We start from the raw sequence: 19500 nt of genomic DNA on the forward strand, positions 1-19500 counted from the left end.
GAAGTGAAAAGACAGATTTTTTCCCATTAAGGAGATCAATAAACTATAACTGAACCCATTATTTTCTTTATTCTTTACATGGATGGGCTTCAGCTCTGTGATTTGTTAACCTTTTAGCAAGGATTTCTTGAGGCTTCCTGTATGGTCTCTGCTCGGCTACCTTTGCTGATGTGATTTGTGCGCATCAAAGAAAAATAGGTTCATAATGAAAATAATTGGAAACCAAAAGCCAGCAGAGAAACAATTACTCAAGCTAAAAGCATCTGTGATTAAAATGGTTGCAACGCATTCGGACTGTTCCTCTTTTAGCTTTAATTTGACTCTTTATGTATTTTTCGTAAATGCCTATTTTGGCCCTGGTCTCGTCTCTATTGGCTTTTCAAAAATCTTCAGAAACCTTTGAATGTCCTTGTATGGGAATAAAAAAATAGAAAATTTTGGAATCTCTTGAATTTTGTATATTGGCAAGATTTTACCGACTAATCCCAGAGTTTGATATCAGTTTACAGATTTCATTTGATGCTTGTTTTTCTGTGTTTTTTCTGTTGAACGCTTGCCTCTGTGGGCTCCGCTCCGGACCTGTGATGTTGGAGTGTGTGTTCTCGTGTGTTTGCAATCCTTTGGTAATTCTTGTGTTTCCACTTTGCTGGCTTTGATAGCTCAGTGTCTTGGGCGGTGGGGGAATGGGCTTTACAGTGTCGGCTTCATGTCTCTTTTTAAGTCTGTTTGAAAAGTTGTGGAGGAAGATGTCTGACAAGCCCTTTTGAGTGAACATTGTTTGAATGTAAAACCCTGGCTACAACACAATGTCTTGCTCTGTGTTGGTCCATTTAGCTGAGCTGAGATCCATGGGGGATTTACTGTAAATTTACATTTTTTTTGTTTTTGTTCAAGCACAAAAAAGTACATTGTTTGGGATGAAACTAGGCCTGGATTTCTATGAGATCTGTGATTTAAAAATATCAAATGGAGTGAACCTTCCTAAAAAAAAAAACATACCACGAAAATTACTCCAAGAGTGCATCAATCAACCAGGGCATGACGAAAGATCCAGAAAGCTGTTTGAAGTACTGCAGGGATCTCTTTCAATAATTAACAAGAGAGGAAAACAAGTAAAAGACTGCAAAAATAACATCCATGGGAAAGTTTTAAGACACCCCCCGCCCCCGCCCCCACCCCTCCCCGGCTAACCAAACAAACAAAATTAATACAATGATGTTTAGGCTATTGAAGACAATTCTGATAAAAAATATATCATTCCTTGCCTAAATGTGTGTTTTAAAGGAGGGAAATAAAGAGGATGATTCTTCTGTTTGGTCTGGTCTAGTTAAAGTCTGGTAATAAAATGCTGTAACAAAACCTTATAAAAGGTACTAAAGGTTGAAATTGGGCAATCTGGATGAATTTAGACTTAAACAAACTTTATTGTCCTTTTGTATAGACAGAGTGTATACAGAATTAAACTATGTTGCTTACAACAGCAAAAGGGCATTGATATGAAAAGGCTTAGTGCACTGCAAAGTAAACATGGTGCAAAATGCAGTATAACACTTAGTTGTGTACTATTAAAAAGGATTATAAAAGTTTTAGCATGTTGGTGGTGCAAAATTATGTTGCAAGTGTGATGCAGAGTCCAGTTTACAGTTCAAAAGTCTGATGGCAGCGGGGAAAAAGCTGTTGCAGAACTGCTGTTCTCACCGCTCTTCTCACTTTATTAAACAATGTTACAAAAAAAGGCGACCACATCTTTAAGGACAGAGTGCTCTTTTTATGGAAAATTCATATTTAGTGAAGATTCTCTTTGACGTTTGGGGTGCAGCAAAAAAGCCTGATCAAGCAAACTCCACATAACAAGACTCACAGCTGAATGTATATTTATATATTTGTTAAACAATCCGAGATCTGTGAAAGATGTTCACAGCTCTCTGTGACTTTGCTCACATGTTTTCCATTTTGAGACTGTGAACTGTTATGGCTGCAATTCATTCAAAGACAGTTTAATTGGCCTTGTGGAGAAATTGAGATAGTTTTGTGTCAGTCTGAATTTATCCACGTCACCTCTCTCGCTTTAAGCCTCAGAATGTAACACATTTAGCTCTATCTTTTGTGCAACATTTATCACTTTCTTTCAGTTTTTTAGGATTTCCTTTTCTAAGTGCCGAAATAATCTTAGCAAGTGTGGATCATTCTGTGTTTAATTGCTTTTCATTCAGGTTGGAATGTTTTGTCACATTTGGTTGTGCTTGAGACCTCAAAAAGCCAAAATAACTCACTAACTCACTGAAGACAACACAAAAAGGATGAACTTTCAAAGATTTAAGATCTGATCTTTTGATTTCTTTTTTCTTCTTCTTGTCTTAATTCCTTTTCTCGTTTGTGTTCACTCTCACACATGTATTCTCATCCGCCACCTGCTTTCCTTCCTCCTCTCCTTCTGGCTCTTACTTATGCACGTGTCCACAGGGGAGCGCCAGGAGTGGATGGAAACTCTTCAGACGGCCACACGCCCCCCCGCCAGCGGCTCCCAGAAGCGCTCCGACAGCCTTCCCCACCTCTCCTCCACAAACAAGCGAGGATTGCTGGAGCTCCGTGGTTACAAAGGCAGAGTGCTGGTGTCCCTGGCGGGGAGTAAAGTCAGGCTCTGCAAAACAGAACAGGTACTTCCGACACCACTGGGAACTCCTCTGTACTGAATGACAGCTTCGTGCTTAAAAGAAGGAAGATGATAAGGCTTCTTGAAGCCTTGGAGGGAGAATTGGAGATACTTATGAATGTGTGTTGCAGAAAGTAAATATATATGTATGCAAATGCATGTGTGTACTTTAAAATGTCTGGATACATTCTAAAATATTTGGTGGTTGTAGCTTAGCCCCTCTATAGCACGTTATCCATGTTCCTGGCACCCTAAACACAGCAGAAATTAAAATAAGGAGCAGCATCAAAGGGCTAGGATAGATCAGACACTGTTTGAGGTTGTACTGAATTGATCCTATTAGAACCATACGTTCAATTACATTTATTTCATTCTACACAATTTTTTTGTTCATAAATTATTCTGTGAAGTACCAAGATGATGACAAATCAATGGGTGGTGTGCATCTGTATTCAGCCAATTTAGCCTAAAACTTTGAAAATTAATTTCCAAATTCGAATAATTTGTGTCAGCATGTGTGTGTTTGTTGGAGAAACTTTTCAAAAACAAACAACAGCGTAAAGACCGAGGAACTCAGGCAAGGAAGGTCAGGGGGGAAAAAAAGTTGCGGGGAAGATCAAAGCAGGGTTTGGTTATAAAAACTCAGACGCTTCGAAAATCTAACTAGTTGTAAGTGCTGTCCAATCCGTGATCTAATATTAGAAAAAAGCTTGGCACAACATGCAGAGAAATAACCTCTCAACCTAAAGTGAAAGCCTGGGCAAGTGACGCATTAACCAGAGATCTACAGAAGAGTGACAGGAGCAGCCATTGTTGAAACAAAACATATGTTAGATGGATGGATTACCTTAAAACCACCTAAATTGTTATTGTTAACTATTTAAAAGAGTATGATTTTATAAGAGGTATTATGATAATAAAACTAGTTTAAATTACTTTGGAGTGTTTTAAAAATATTTAGACAATCCAGTGTAGGTTACTTGTCAACTTGAATCCACAGCTATTGGTAAATGCTCTCTGGTCAGAGGATAACCCGACAGACAGTACAGATATGTTGTCACGTCTCATATGTTGTGCTGTGTTTGGTTGAATGCAGCGTGAAGCTGATTTGGACTTAACTGCATTTTTAAATTGAATGATCTAGCTGGGTAGAAAAATAATATTGTACCCTTCTACAGTTGAAGAATATGTCCGCCATTGAGTTTTTGTTCACTGCACCATTTTGTTCTGTGTCTGCATGGGAAACCTTAATGTTCCCTAAATAGCAGAGTTAGTGATAACTGGGCCGTTTCTCTGTTTGGCTTTGATGTTACTTTTAAAGTTGCACCAAAAGATCCTGCATTGCAAAATTAGTTCTGTCTTATAGGTATTCTACATGTGCAAAGTTTAAAGCAACACTGTGTTTGTCAAACCAGCAGGAATGTGCAGAACGCTTTCAGTCTGAATACTCGTGCCATTAACTCCCTAATTAAAAAATTAAAATAAATACATTTGCAATTGTCTCCTTATAGTTTTGATTTTTCTTTTCTCATGTTGATTACTAAGACTGGTTGAAATAGTTGTCTCCATTGTTAGGAGAAATTAACAAGTTTGTTAAAGGAATGTTGAGAGAGACTGAACGGAGGGAGTAATAGTTGCTGAAATACAGAAAGTGCAGTATTGACTATCTGTCTGTCTGCAGGTGTGGCTGTAAGCTCTCTGTTACTTTCTAGACACAGACTAAGAGTCACACTACTTGTCTCTGTCAAGCCTCAGTTTCACAATACTACAAGTGAAGCAGAAGCAGGCATGTGTCAGGGGTGTTGGCTGAAAGTTATTAGTATGCAAAGGTCTTCTTACTACAAACTCCAGTGGCACGTTTATGCAAATACCTGCCAAATAGTAAGACAGCAGGAGGGAAAAGTAGGTAGAAATATGCAAAGAATCAGTTTGAGAAAAACTAAAAGACGGTGGCGCTACTTAAAAGAAAAACTTCCCTTTAAACACTGACGAAATATTTTTTTAAGACTGGATATAAAGCAAAAGTAAGAACTTTAGAAGTTTACATTTGTTTGCACTCATTTCAAAATATGAGGTATAATCTAAGTTTTCTAATGTTTAAAAATTCACTATTATAGCAGAACGCAAATAAAATAACTTGTTTTCCAGAAAAAAAATGTGTTTGAGAAACCACCAAGCACCCATATGACAGTTAATCTGAAATTAGAACCAATAAAAAAAACAAAACAAAAAAAACATCTGCATGGAAAATAATGCTTTTTCAAGGAACTCTTACTTAAAAAATAAAACAAATGGCACTGAATGATGTGTTGTTAAGCAGATACCTGAGCTTTAGACGCCTGATACCGATCTGCAGGTAACCTCAAACATAAAGCCCTGAACATTTAGATTTGAGTGACTTTTATATAACAAATGATTTGTTTTTGTTTTTTTTATAGGAAAGGTTTTATAGAAGATTTCTCTTTGGGTTTATTGCAACATAGACTCCTGATAAAAAGTTGTCTCTCCAGCTGTTTGAAAATGCTGGTGGATCAGCCGGTCCTCTTATACAGAACCACCCGGAGCTTAACACACTCAAGCCATTGGAGAAAATGGTTGATTTCCAGAGAAAACCAACAACACCCTGCCGTTACCATCCTCAATAAAACTGTGTCTCGTGAAAATGATATCAGGTTTCAGAGAATCACTCTCTCAGAAAGTAGAATGCTCCTCACACATATAGCCAGTAGCTGCATATTACGCAAATTGTAATTCTGAAAAATGAATTCGCTAAATGGAAACACTAGAACCTGTAATTGTTTTTAGCTAAAATTTTTAAACTTTAGTAGCATGTTTTTTTTGGGTCACATCGAAGTTACCATATTGCACAAAACTGCGACAAAAACTGGACCTTACTGTCTTATAATAAAAAAAAGAAGAGGATCGGATATAGTTGGAAGATGATGATGACTCATTTTTGAATTCATCAGGAGACCGAGTAGTTTTGACATTTAGTTTGTGAAGATGAGCACGATAAGTACCAGAGCCGTGCTGAAATATGGGTATATCCTTGTTTTATACATCCGCCACTGCCATGTTATTTCTAAGAGTTATCACTTGAGCATTCACATTCAGGTGCAATTGTAATAGTATTTCTTATTCAATTGAAATGACAATTGCAAAAGTTATATTTTTTCAAAATAAGCAGAATATCAACATATTTATGCACGCATTTGTAATGAATACGCAGCTAGCGTCCTTAAGAAGACCCAGCATAGACTTCACCTGCGGCAACGCAGGAAAGGAGCCTAACATAGAGGCTACTGGTTGTGTTAACATTGTTCTTGGTCGGTCTTCATTGTGTTCATCCACTATGTCTAATATGACTCAGCAAAAAAAATACAACAGTTCCAGCAAATAACATTAGGTCTACAGAGAGGCTTATGTTTTCTTTTCATTTTTTTTGCATCCAGCTTTTAGAAACTTTGACTTCTGAAGTTTCTTTTAGAAACAGTAAGTTAGTGCCATCTTTCAAATTTGGACTTTACTGTTCGGCAAAACATTAGTTAAATTTTTTCCAGTAATGGTTTTCTTTTTGTGTTGATATTGAATTTAAATTACAGTAATTCACCCATATTACTTAAATTAGTCTAATCTCCTGATTAGTTGTAGATCCCAAAAATAGGTATGATTTCCTTACCTGCTGGTTCTCTTGTGGCAGTCTTATTTGATGTTAGTCCAATTAGGCCTGATAGTCCCCTGCTTATGTACATCATCTCTGCTCACTACCATCCCAGGAGCAAGATGAGATTGAAAGATACCTCACTGCAGTGATACTGTTGCCTTACTCATATTTGTGTGCATATTTGATAATGCCACTTACGCTCAGCTCATTTCCATCCCTCCTCGGTGCTCAATTCGTTTTGCTCGCTCTTGCAGTTTTGTTGTTTGCCTTTCATTATTTTCTTCATTAGCGCGAACAAACATCTTTGTTAGAATTCTCTTTGGGGTATCCCTCCATGTCAGCACATTTCCACTTCCTTGATCTGAGACGACGGGAGAAGAACGGGAAAAGAGAGGTTCGGGGAGAGAACAAATTAATTGTATTATTTCAGCTTACAAGCTCAATCCGCCACATAAATGCAGCCCCAGCCACTGCATTTTTTTATTTTTTTTGCAGAGAGAAAAGCAGACAGTAAAAAATGAAGACAAGATAGCAAGGAGACTGTATCAGAAGAGGGGGAAAAAAATAATAAAATGAAGTGAAGGGGATGGAGAGACCACTTCAGTGCAAAGGCTTGCATGAGTGAGAATCGAACGTTGGTGGTTTGTAAGAGAAGGAGAGGGGGATAGAGAGCAAGAGCTCACAAAGAAAGGAATACTGTGCCCCGTTCGAGATCAGTGAAGTGGAGTATTTAATCTAACATGATGAACGAGCTATTGGAAACATCATCCGCCCGGCACCTCCCTCACCACCCCTACACCATTTCTCACGGATCGTAAGCTCCGTGATGGAGCTGTGTTTAAGGTCATTTAAGCACCAAGGTAAAAGAAAGTCAGGTTAAAAAAAATCTCCATTTACATTTATAGCGTTGGACTTTAAAATAAGCAAATTTAGCAGAACCTTTGTTTCCTGTCACTTGTAGTACATCCCTTACATCTTAGTTGTATTTTTGCTCACTCGTTAAGTAGCGATTGACGCTTGTATTTATTTCTGTAATTTCAAATCTAAGGTCACTACTAGTTGCATTCTTGTTTTGCTTGTCAAAACATACTTAACATGCAGTGGAAGTCTGCCATGTGGAAATCATTTTAGGGTAAAAGCTTTGTTATTCTATGATTTTTTTTTATTTTTTTATTGTGACAACCAGTATGATCCCAAGGCTTTAAAAGAAGTAGTTTCAGCACTCTTCTGTAAGTGAATAATAAGAAAATTAGAATATTTTTCACCGGAAGGCAAAGTTCACAAATGTGTCTTTTTTTCCTTAACTGATGCGTTAGGTAAAAACATACTGTAATCACAATACTGACAGGGTTGAAAAGGTGCTTGTGCTGGAAATGTGTGCCATTAATACATTCAGGAGACACAGTGTAAAATGGAAGCCTTCCATATTGATTCCATCTTAACAGGACACATTGTTCTACTTTGATATTTATATAATGTTTGACCTGGCTATTTGATTTCTTTAACATTTTGTACTTCTGCTCCTATGATTGCACCCAGTGTTTCTTATCTGCAAGGCCAACTGTGGGTCTTAAGATGTATACTTACTGGTTCTATATATATATATATATATATATAAGGGCCTTTTTCAAAACTGCTTTTGATCAGCTGATTGGAACATTAAATAAAGCTGCACTGCCTCTCCCCCAGTTAAACTGTAGTTGCATACTGCTGGCCAGCTGGCCAAGGGAAGGCCACTCACTTTTTACTTTTTTTTTTATGGTCACAAAGCATTAATTGAGCAAAGCAAATCTCACCGCATAGCTTCTCTTTACCAACTATAGTTGGTAAGTGACAAGCTGAACTTCTACTACATCATCTGCAAACTGCTTATCTGCCCAGACAGCTTCACTAACCAAGCTGCTAATATTAGTTCATCTCATTTGTTGTGCCATAAAGAACAGAAACATGTAAAGAGGTAATTGGTAACGGCTGTGGAAATAAGTACCGTATTTTCCAGACTATAAACCGCTACTTTTTTTCCCCTATGCTTTGAACAATGCGGGGTATAAGAAGGTGTGACTTTTCTGTGGATTTTTCTAATCAGCAGAGGGGGAAGTCAAAGTTGGAAATGAAAGAATAAGGTGCTAATTAACATTAAGCAACAGGCACGACATAGAACAAATGTCCCAAATTCACACCTTTTAACATTTATTTATTTGCAGCAGTAAAGCTGCCAACGAAGCCCCATCTTTCAGTAGAAATCTTGGCGCTCCCTACTCCAGGGGCTATATGTAGAGCTCCCGGTAGAGGTTTAGTGGGAGTCAGTTCAGTAGATATCAGCGGCTTATAGCGCGGTGCGGCTCATATATGTACATTTCATTTTAAATTTTTTTTATTAAGCTGGCACGGCTTATAGTGAGATGCGCTCTATCGTCCAAAAATACGGTACGCTTAGAATTGTAAATAAATTATGCAAGTAGGTTATTTATGGGTATTCTGAGATGCAAAATAAGGAAACGTGTATCGTCTCCAAATTTGCAGCCTCATACTGCAACAATAAGGCTACTGTCAGCCATTACAATAGTTACATATGGGAGGCTAGACCCTCCAAATGGTTAAAGAACTGCAGTTGATTTCATTTATGCTTTTTCAAGCTTTTCAAAATCATTTATTGAGATTTTGTTGTAGCCAGTTAACAGCTTCAAAGTACATTGCATTACTCATTTTTGTTTTAAGTTTATTGTGAAAACATGATGATTTTGCTTACTGCTATCATACTGTCAAAATGCAATTCTGGCCAATGTATTACTGATAAAGATTGAAAATTTGTGTTTGTGAACTATTGTAAATCAATTATGATAACTGATATTAAGCAATGTTTTGTTGGCTTGCTCTGGGGTAAGAGTCCGATACATTGTATAGAAGAGTATGGCTTTTATACACTGCCTGGCCAAAAAAAAGTCGCCACCAAAAAAAAAAGGTCACTCACTCTAATACTTTGTTGGACCGCCTTTAGCTTTGATTACGGCATGCATTCACTGTGGCATTGTTTCGATAAGCTTCTGCAATGTCAAAAGATTTATTTCCATCCAGCGTTGCATTAATGTTTCACCAAGATCTTGCATTGATGATGGTAGAATCTGACCGCTGCGCAAAGCCCTCTCTAGCACATCCCAAAGATTCTCAATGGGGTTGAGGTCTGGACTCTGTGGTGGCCAATCCATGTGTGAAAATGATGTGTCATGCTCCCTGAACAAGTCTTTCACAATTTGGGCCCGATGAATCCTGGCATTGTCATCTTGGAATATGCCTGTGCCATCAGGGAAGAAAAAGTCCATTGGTGGAATAACCTGGTCATTCAGTATATTCAGGTAGTCAGTTGACCTCATTCTTTGAGCAAATACTGTCGTTGAACCTAGACCTGACCAACTGCAGCAACCCCAGATCATAACACCGCCCCCACAGGCTTGTACAGTAGGCATGAGGCATGGTGGGTGCATCACTTCACCTGCCTCTCTTCTTACCCTGATTCGCCCATCACTCTGGAACAGGGTAAATCTGGACTCATCAGACCACATGACCTTCTTCCATTGCTCCACAGTCCAATCTTAATGCTCCCTAGCAAATTGAAGCCCTTTTTTCTGGTTAGCCTCACTGATTAGTGGTTTTCTTAAGGCTACACAGCTGTTCAGTCCCAATCCCTTGGGTTCCCTTCGCATTGTGCGTGTGGAAATGCTCTTACTTTCAGTATTAAACATAGCCCTGAGTTCTACTGTTGTTTTTCTTCGATTTGAATCCACCACACGTTTAAGTGATCACCAATCACGATCATTCAGGATTTTTTTCCAGCCACATTTCTTCCTTGAAGATGATGGGTCCCCACTATCCTTCCAGTTTTTAATAATGCGTTGGACAGTTCCTAACCCAATTTTAATAGTTTCTGCAATCTATTTAGATGTTTTCTCTGCTTGATGCATGCCAATGATTTAACCCTTCTCAAACAGACTAACATCTTTTCCACGACCACGGGATGTGTTAATTATCCAATAGGAGGCTTGTACCTATTTGTTTAGTTGAATCCTGGTGGCAACTTTTTTTTTGGCCAGGCAGTGTATGTTCATCAGAACAAAAATGCAGCCAGCTTGTCATTTGCAAGCATTTAATACATTGGGATTCTGGCTTCCAACTGCCTCTCAAGAGTGCTACAATTATGGATGGCTAGCACTGGTGGTTGTTGCATATGGAAAAGAATATTTATTTATTTTTTATTTCTTCGTTTAGGGCAAGATCCCCCCCCCCCCCCCCGAAATATAAAGGGTTGATTTTTTGTAGGGTCAAAGTAACTCTTCGATGAGGCATGAATTTATTTATTTATTTTTTTTAATTTCACAGTAAACACAGCCATACACACCCAGATACTTTTACTCAATTTATAATCTTGAAACATTTCTAAGCCGACATTAATTTAATGCTATTGATTAGAAAAATGATTTAAAAAAGTAACTGAAAACAAAATAAATTTTTGAGATTCACTCCTATTCTCCCAATTCCTTACATAAAAAAAAAAAAAAGAATAAAATCTACTATACATACAGTACGTACTTCTGCTGCTAATATATATGCTTATATACTTTTGGGTCATGAATAATGTTAGCAATAGTATTAGTTGTAGCTTCTCTTTTTCTTATTGTTTTGTTGTTCAAATAACACATTTTCTTTTTCCCTTCAAAATTGTACCTTCTAAGTCATACACCAATAAATGGCTTGAGAAAGTGTTAATTTTTCATTTTCCACCTTCATTTTTTGCTTCAAGTTTTTCTTCCTCAGTCCCTTTTTAATCCTGGATGTTTAAAATAAACTGAAAAAGTTGACTTTTGTCTCCATTAGACTTCTAATAAACTTGTTTATATCTGTTATATGGTCTTACTCCAAATGCTTTTAGTGCAACTTATGTGGTTAAGTGGACCTTGACTTGGAGATAAAAGCAGTCCTCCGTCATTCATTATTTTGATGCCTTTATTTATTTATTTTTTGGACCACAATCTTCACATATGAACTGTGAGGTTGACCTTGAATTGTTCGTTCCTCTGACAGAACTAAAATAGGGTCCACCTATGTTATGCTACAGCTACATTTGCCAAGACACTGTGCAACAACTACTTTATTGCCAGTGACCTTCCAATCAGATCCCTTTTTTTCACAGCCAAAGTAGTAGTCATATCAGGTTTAAAAAAAATAAATAAAAGAATTAATAATTCACATGCATGCATTACAGACTTTTTTTAATTGATAAAATGTCTAAATTTCTAGAGGTAAATAAAGTATGTTGATGATAAATGTAGTATGTAGCAGCCAATAAAATCAAAGATGTATAAATGTTCACTTTTGGGCCATTATCCCTTCTACATCCATCACCTTACCCATAACACTTGTAATTGGGTAAGTTGTTTTTATTCGTCTTTCCTTTATTTTCTCTCTCCGTCCTCCTTTCTTCCATCCTTGGTGAACTAATTGAAGGTAGCAGGAGGCCACAGCACGCATTGGTCGGTAACGAGTGCCAAATGCTTGACCGCTGCTAACATCAAGCCCTCTAATTTGCTATCTCAGACGGATGAGGACCATTAGGTATAGGTAAATGCGCTGTCTTCTCCACACACTCCTTCATGTTTTAGATCGTTGTAAACGTAGACTGTCAGATGTTTCTTGTTTGGATGACAGTAGAGAACCTTGATCGAACTGATTGGTTTCTTGCTGGAACGAGCTTTGAATGAGGGCTGCTTCACGCTCTGTGACACAGCGCTCTCTCATTATCGCGTCATACATCTTCAAACCTCTGAACATGCTGAACTTAAAAGAGCAATAACTCTATGTAGTTATAATTGATAGGAGAGACAGAGGCAACTTTTGGCTGCCCCGAAGCTCTTGCATCAAAAGTTTTTGGCTCAATTAAAACCTGAACATACAGTAAAGTCACTTCTTTCACTCACATTATCTTTGTTGAGCTCCTCTGTCTTCCTCTTCTGAGATCAGAGTGCCTTAATTACCCATAACGCTTCATGAGACCCGGGGTTGGTTCATGAGGCAGTGCCATTCCTTCTGTCGGTGTTGTTAGAACAATGGTTTGGCTTTATATTCTCGTCAATTTTCTAAATTTGCTGGAAAATGTACTAATTGGGGCTAATGATGGTCAAATCAAGATTTTAAAAGCCTCCCAAATGATCCAGCCCACATAATGTTAAAAAGATCAGGCTGAAATCCTGTGCGCTGTGCAAATATTTAAGTAACTGTTATTTTGTGGTGTAATCTGTCAAAATTTGGCTGCTCTGCAAAGTTTGCTTCTAATTATACTGTCGCTCTCCTACACATGAACACATGCTTCCCTTCCTCTGCGAGGCCTAAAGCTTTTCCAAAGATGCACCCAATCAACAAAGATGGTGTCGATTCATTTGCCTCTTTGTTTGGTGTAATTAGCTGGTGATGAACAGGCGGCAGAGAAACACATATTTTAGAGATGCCACCACAGAGCTGCAGCTTTAGCTTCCTGTTTAAGAATTAACAGCGACAGTGCTGTGAAAAATATTGGCTGTTTGGAGAATTATTTCCTTTGTGCTTTTTCCTCAGACTGAGATTTGTGGAGGTTATCAAAAATATTTAATATCGGGCAAAGTTAACCTGCAAAAATACAACATTTTCAAATTAGGAGTTTAGTTATTTTAAAAAGAAACAACCATGTTAATCTTACCTGATGTAGCCAGCAGATTGATTTTCCTCTACAATCCTCATACCTGATTTAAAAAGACATCAAGGATTAAATAAAATGAGAAAAACAAAAAAACACTGTTACTAAATGATGAAATAGAAACTATCTCACGAAAGTCATTCCATGTCATTGGAGTATCTCATGTTTATAGCTCTGAATCAGGAAAACCTTTCTTGCATTGTGTTCGAGAAAGACATGAGATAAGGACTGCCTGAAAGACTGTGGTCATTCACACAGGTTAATCTTTGCAAAAAATAATTTTTTGGGGATTAATCAGTCTTCTCTGTCTGCGAGGATAAAACAATAAATGTGTTTGCAGCATAATATAAATAAATCTCAGTATAGATCTAGATTAGCATAGTAGTTAAAGTTTGCATTCTAGTTTGTTTTCAACATTTCTCCTCTCTGGATGACAAATCTGGATGACAAAAGGTTCCACTGCTTGTGCATTGGTGTGCACACAGCCCTCCTGTTATTGTTTCCTTAGTGTAGCGAGTGTAGCATGAGGACCTCAGGACTCAGTAGTGGCAAAGGCAGAAGCGGTAGCAGCGAAGATTTGGTAAAACAGAGGTGTGATTGCTTTTAAAGCCAAACACATCAGCTGCAGTGTGGCAGCACTTTGGATTTAAACTGAATGACAGTGTTATCATTTTGTGGGTCGATTTATCGTAGAGCAAAATTTGTTATCACGGCCAGCCTAGTCTCCTCTTCATTTTCCTCTGGTGGTTTTGTTTGTGGACTATATGAAATGAGAAAAATTAGAGTCAGGAAGAGGGTCAAAATGAACCTTTTTCATTACATGTATTTAGTTTTCCCATAATTCCTAAAATATGACAGTAAATAAAACCTGAATTTATCTGAAAATTGGAAAGCTTGTTTCTACAGTAAAGTGTTTTTAAAGCTTTATAAAGCCATAAATGCTGCAACAAGCTTAAAGATAATGTTTTATTTTATCTAATGAAACATGTGGTTAATGGTACAGTTCTGTGTCAACCTTTCTGACTGAAGCTGCTAAGAAAGAACCAGACATAACAGCCTTTGACACTTCATTTGGAATTTGTTTAGAGGGTAGAGTTTGCTTCGATCTTTAGTCAAATCCCATTTATAATAGAATTTGTTGTGTACCTAATCGCTTAACCTTATCCCATTTAATTTTGGAATTATGTTGAAAAAACATTGCATGATTAAAAAACAAAAGTGGGTCTTCTTTTCTCTTTTTTAAAATTTTACTGTGTATTGTACTCTCTTCAGTGAGTGTGTTTCAACTCCCTTTTGATGCTATGGGTACAAGTGGTGCTTTCTCTGTCATTCCAACCTGTTTTTTTCTTTGTCAAAGCTTTAGGCTATAAAACTGTTCTAAACAACATTGGAAATCAAAAAAGCTAGTGCTACAGTGGAATTTAGTAAAACAGTTCTTCCGTGTCAAACTCCTGTGTCAGGAATTGGTGTAAAGAAATATTGAAGCTGAAAGCTTCACTAGGTTTGGATTCCCTAAGTGCAACTTTGGCTTTCATAGAGCTTTTCTGTCATGCACAGGTAAGAGCACAACCATATACTTTTCCTGCGCAAAACCACACAATAGAATCCTTCTTCCCTTTGTCTCTCTATAATCCAAACATGTGCCACATACAGACTTGGTCTGTGCTTGCGTCACAGTGAGAAGAAAGGGTTTTTGCTACATTTTCTTCAGTACTCTGTATCACAAATCAATTTATATGCAGCTATATTTGCTGCCACAGAGAGATACAAATACATTGCATCCAAAATAAGAAAAAAAAATCACCAACCTGGGTTGGGGAATGTTCCTTTGTGTTTGTTCTTTCGAAAGACTGACTGAAGTTCATGACCGCTCTGCTTCCATAGAGAGTTTCTTTCTTGGACAAAATGAATTCATATGGTGTCTAATAAAGAATGAAAACACAGTTTCAGACATGGTCTTAAATACATAAACAAGAGAAGGGAGTGCATTCTTTTGCAATATGAAGTTAAATGTCAAGTGATTCAAGGCTATGTCCTCTCACCGGAAAATAAAACAGAACTGTAGTGACAAAAAAGTTAAGTAAAACAGCTGTGCGCCTAAAGAAATTAAACTTTATTCATAAAAGCTAACACATGAGTTTAGAAAAAAGGGAAAAAAAACTTTTTTGAAAGAGAGTTGAAACTTATTGCTTGAAATTAAACAAAATGACCTTAGAATGCCACAAGTTTTAACATCTTAGGCTGAGATTGTTGGTAAAAATGGAAGAAGTAAAAACAGGACTGGTGTCAAGCCCCGATCTATCTGTAGGTCGGTGGGTCGACCATAAATAATTAGTAGACAGCCATGTTTATGTCGACTGATCGTACCCTGTGTAAATTCTCTCTCCAGACTACAAAAGAACTATGTAAACACTATCAGGACCAACACTTGATGTATGTTGCTTGTTTTATATGTTATTTGGTTGTTTGTTATTAGCATAGCACATATTTAAGCCCCATTGAAGTTGTTTAATTGAAAGTTCTTCGAGACCTAATGGATGACTGCAGACAAATTTGAACAAATTTGATAAACATTGTAAGGAAACGATCAGAATTTCTTTCACTTGAACATGGAGACAAAAAGTCTCCACAAAGAAAACGAAGCACTTTTTCCCCGCTGCCATCAAAATGTTACACTTCTAAACTGGACTCTGCATCGAACTTGCAGCAACTGAATCCTTCCTAATGCCTTTTGCACCACTATTTTTAAACTGGTTTCTTTTCTCCTATGCTGTTTACATTCTGATCACTGCTGCACTTTATAAATAGCAATGTTAATTTCACTGTTTGACTGTTGTAAGCTGTATGCAATGGAATTTCGTTCTGTGTACAATTTTAAACCTGCCTTTATATCCCCAACAGCCTTAGACAAGTTTTTTTTTTTTCTTTTACTTGACTATGAATGCAATATGTGTGAGACATTTCAGTAGCTAAAAATCAGATCAGATGCTAATGGAACAAACAAAAATTTGAAAGTTAACAAAAATGGGGCCAAATGAGATTTTCTTCTCCCACAGCAGGAGCAGTGAAATAAGTTCTAGTATATCTCACTGTGTACATCTGTGTTCTTTTGTTTTGCTCCAGGACTTTCGAGCAGGGCTTGGTATATGTGAAGTAGAGCTTACCGCTGCTAACATTAAAGAAGTAGACCGCCGAGGCTTTGAAGTCAACACGCCTTTCAAAAATTTCTGGTAGGTCTCCTCTACATTTCTGGGTTTTTTTGTGTTTAGCTGCTTTACTTCACCTTAGATAGTCATACGTGTGTGTGTGTGTGTGTGTGTGTGTGTGTGTGTGTGTGTGGGTGTGTGTGTGTGTGTGTGTGTATACACACGTATTTGACTCTTTTTTTTCATTTTTTCTCAATATGACCCAGTAAATTACAGGAACTGCCTGTTTTTGTAGGACATAAGTGAAAAATGCGGGAGTGGTGTTTTTTTCTTCTTTGTGTTGATTGGCCGCTTTAAGACCATGAAATCCACTGTCAGACAGAAAGTCATTAAGCTTAAAGTATGAACATAATCAGTGACCTAATGCTTAAGTTTATTTGTAGTAGGAAAGTGATCAAAAATGACATTGGCACTTCCACCTCAAAATGGCTAAACAAAAACTAAACAGCACAGCTTTTAGTGTGGCCTAGTTAAAGCTTAAATCCTCCAAGCCATCTGATATGCATCATTTCATGAGCTCATTCGTGGTTATTGCACACACTTTGTACTTCTTCTGTCTAAGAGTGGCACAACCAACTATTAGGTTTAGGGGGGATCTTACTAACTCTAATACTTTTTTTAAATAAATTTCTCTCCATTATAAATGCAATCACCAATGTAAAAAAAAACAAAAAAAAAGGATTTGAATTTTCTCTATCTTTAACTTGTTCTATTTTTTTCTAACGAAAAACTTCTAAATAAGACAAGTAAATTGGAAGAAATGCATCTCATCTACCTTTTTTGATATGTTTTTTTTTATCCCAAAATGAATATGAAAAATATAAATCTATTATAATAGTTATACAATTTTTAAACTCTTGCTGTGTAAAGAACAGCTTTTCAGAACTTTGCCAATATCCTCTTTTCAAATCCAGCCTTGCTACTAGGAAATATGCTCCTGCTTTTTTTTTTGTTTCCTCTATGCTTCCATTTGCTCAGCATGTATTCAGTAGCTTCATTTTTCAGCAGCTTTTCAAAGAAATATACTCTTTAACTGAGACAATGCCATTTAGTATTTTTTGTTTTTGTACATTCAAAGCTCCTTTAAACATAGCAGCAGTTATTAAAGCCTGAAAGGGACAAGGCCAAGTTGTACATCACTCTGTATACACAACCTGTGAAAAGTCAAGAAAAATACGGTTTTAGTAGAAACCAGGTTAATTTTGGATATAATTATTTGGGAAAGCAGCAGCACTTTTAAAGTAATGCTAAAGATTCTGCAAATAGTCTGAACTAAAATGGTCCAGGTGTGTTTGACTAAATATTATGATCCCAAATGACCAAAAAAGCAAAAAACAGAATGAACCAGGCTCACTGTGAGCGGCCATCTGCTGAGGCCGGCTGGGGTTCAAGGAGACAGAAGCAGAGATACAAAAAGCAGCTGTAAAAGGCGGCCCCTTCCAGGAAACACACAACCATGCAGATGAGCTCCGAGCCAGCTCCCATGTCAGAGGATGAAGAGAGCACATCCAGCCAGTCATGGTCAGAGAAACAGGACTACACTGGAAACAGTCCGATCTCCAACATCTATAAACAGGTGTTGATGGCAGCAGCACAGCTGATGTTTGCCTCCAGGATGGTGCCACAGCCAAACAGGAATAGACGAGGCAAAGCTACCATGAGAAAAAGCACTAACAGATTCTCCAGTGGGAAAATAAAGATAGATTGAAGCAGAATGATGAAAAAGGCGATCGACTGTGAGATATGTGTCACTAACTCAGCAGATCTTGAATATCCAGTATCCAGTTAAAAACTAACTTCACTGCAGGCAGGGAATTTCCAGTTTACTCTTTCCTGAGGCACCTAAAAAGGCTTAGAAGAGCTAAAAGTGTTACTGTCAACACAATTCCAAGGTGAAAATGCAGCATTTTCTGCAGGTCCGCACCAGTTCGAGCACGAGCTGCAGCATTTAATGCCATGTAATAATCCGGAGAATTATTTGCATTGGACATGGCAAACACCAAAGGAAAAAAACAAAGGAAGTCATTGATTTACTTCCAGAAACATCTGAGCAAAACAGGAGATTCATTAAAAACAAATCCATGCACTGACATTGCAAAAAAAACGCAACAAAAAAAGATCTCCATATGCTGTCCTTTTGAGGTGTAAAATGTAAAAATAATGAGCAGGCATGTCAAAAAGTTAAGACGGTGCTGTGGTGACACAAAAGACAAGTTTGCTTTTTCTTTATTGATCAGCGCTTCCTGTCAAATCTCTCTCAGGAAGCACCTTCTGAAATCATCATGCATCCACACCCAGTGTATCGATCAGCACGATGTCCACAATATATGAAAGCTATGTCCCATACAAAACCCGCTAATTATTGATCAGTGATGTTTTTATGAAACGCCCTCTCAGAGATTTGTGGAGGTATCTCTGCAATTTTAGGGCTCGAAGCCTTTTAGGTGACTCCCATTTCCCGAGGGCTCAAAATCAATGGCCACGCAGCTTGTTTGTGCTGTAATGGCCAGTTTAGAATACAAGCGTGACTTCTGCCCAGAAGAGAAAGGGTGTCTTGTTTGTAGGTGCATGCTTGTTCCCCGTTTCCCCTTTCTTTTTTCCATGTGTAAAGATTTTTATTTTCTTTTCACCCTGGTGTTACAAGCTGTATTTTCTTTGTTGGATCGATCTATTTGTGGCAGCTACCTTAACAGTCCCGTCGTTAGGTTTCTTTGTTAGTACACTAGTTGTAAGTTTAACAGAAGAAAGGAGAGGCGTAAAAAAAAAAAAAAAAATCACAATTAGCTCGAATCTGCAGAATGGTTTTGATAAGGTCACTGCTAAAAGGGTTTTACTCTATGCGTAAGTGTGTTTGTGGATCGAATCGATTGGTGGCCCTGCAAGCATTCTCAAACCTGCTCAAGGTGAGGATTAGTGAGAAACCCATCTAATCGCTTTAAGCTGTGCAGCCTAACTTTGTTTTTTCCATTGTTTTACAGCCTTTAAATGGACACAGTGTTCTGTCCACAGTGGGAGATGTTTCAGGCCACTTTTATGGCAAAAAATAAAAACAATGATCAGAGCCAGAGGAACGTTTTATGAAACAACAAAAAGATGTAGACAGAAGAGATAAAAGATAGAGCAATCAGAAAATGGTATGGTTGCTATTGATAAGACCAAATTACAACTACAACTCTGATTTTTGGCTGCCAGCTTTAAAGATGGAGGACAACTTTTTTATAGAAAAAATGTCCTCAATTAGGGTTCACATATTGAC

The 19500-nt window shown here is 37.6% G+C and overlaps 1 protein-coding gene across 1 annotated transcript in view; it reads left to right on the forward strand.

Annotated features, from left to right (window-relative positions):
• Nucleotides 1–19500, forward strand: part of arap2 (ArfGAP with RhoGAP domain, ankyrin repeat and PH domain 2) — a gene marked incomplete at its 3' end in the record, with an annotated part of 133956 nt that overhangs the window by 59853 nt on the left and 54603 nt on the right. The window contains exons 9-10 of the mRNA XM_015402490.1: nt 2464–2657; nt 16162–16268. Coding sequence (XP_015257976.1) covers nt 2464–2657; nt 16162–16268 — 301 coding nt within the window. The remainder of the gene's footprint in view (nt 1–2463; nt 2658–16161; nt 16269–19500) is intronic.

The sequence above is a fragment of the Cyprinodon variegatus genome, unplaced genomic scaffold, assembly GCF_000732505.1.
Source record: "Cyprinodon variegatus isolate N-32 unplaced genomic scaffold, C_variegatus-1.0 Scaffold1353, whole genome shotgun sequence".
NCBI classification, from domain to species: Eukaryota; Metazoa; Chordata; class Actinopteri; order Cyprinodontiformes; family Cyprinodontidae; genus Cyprinodon; species Cyprinodon variegatus.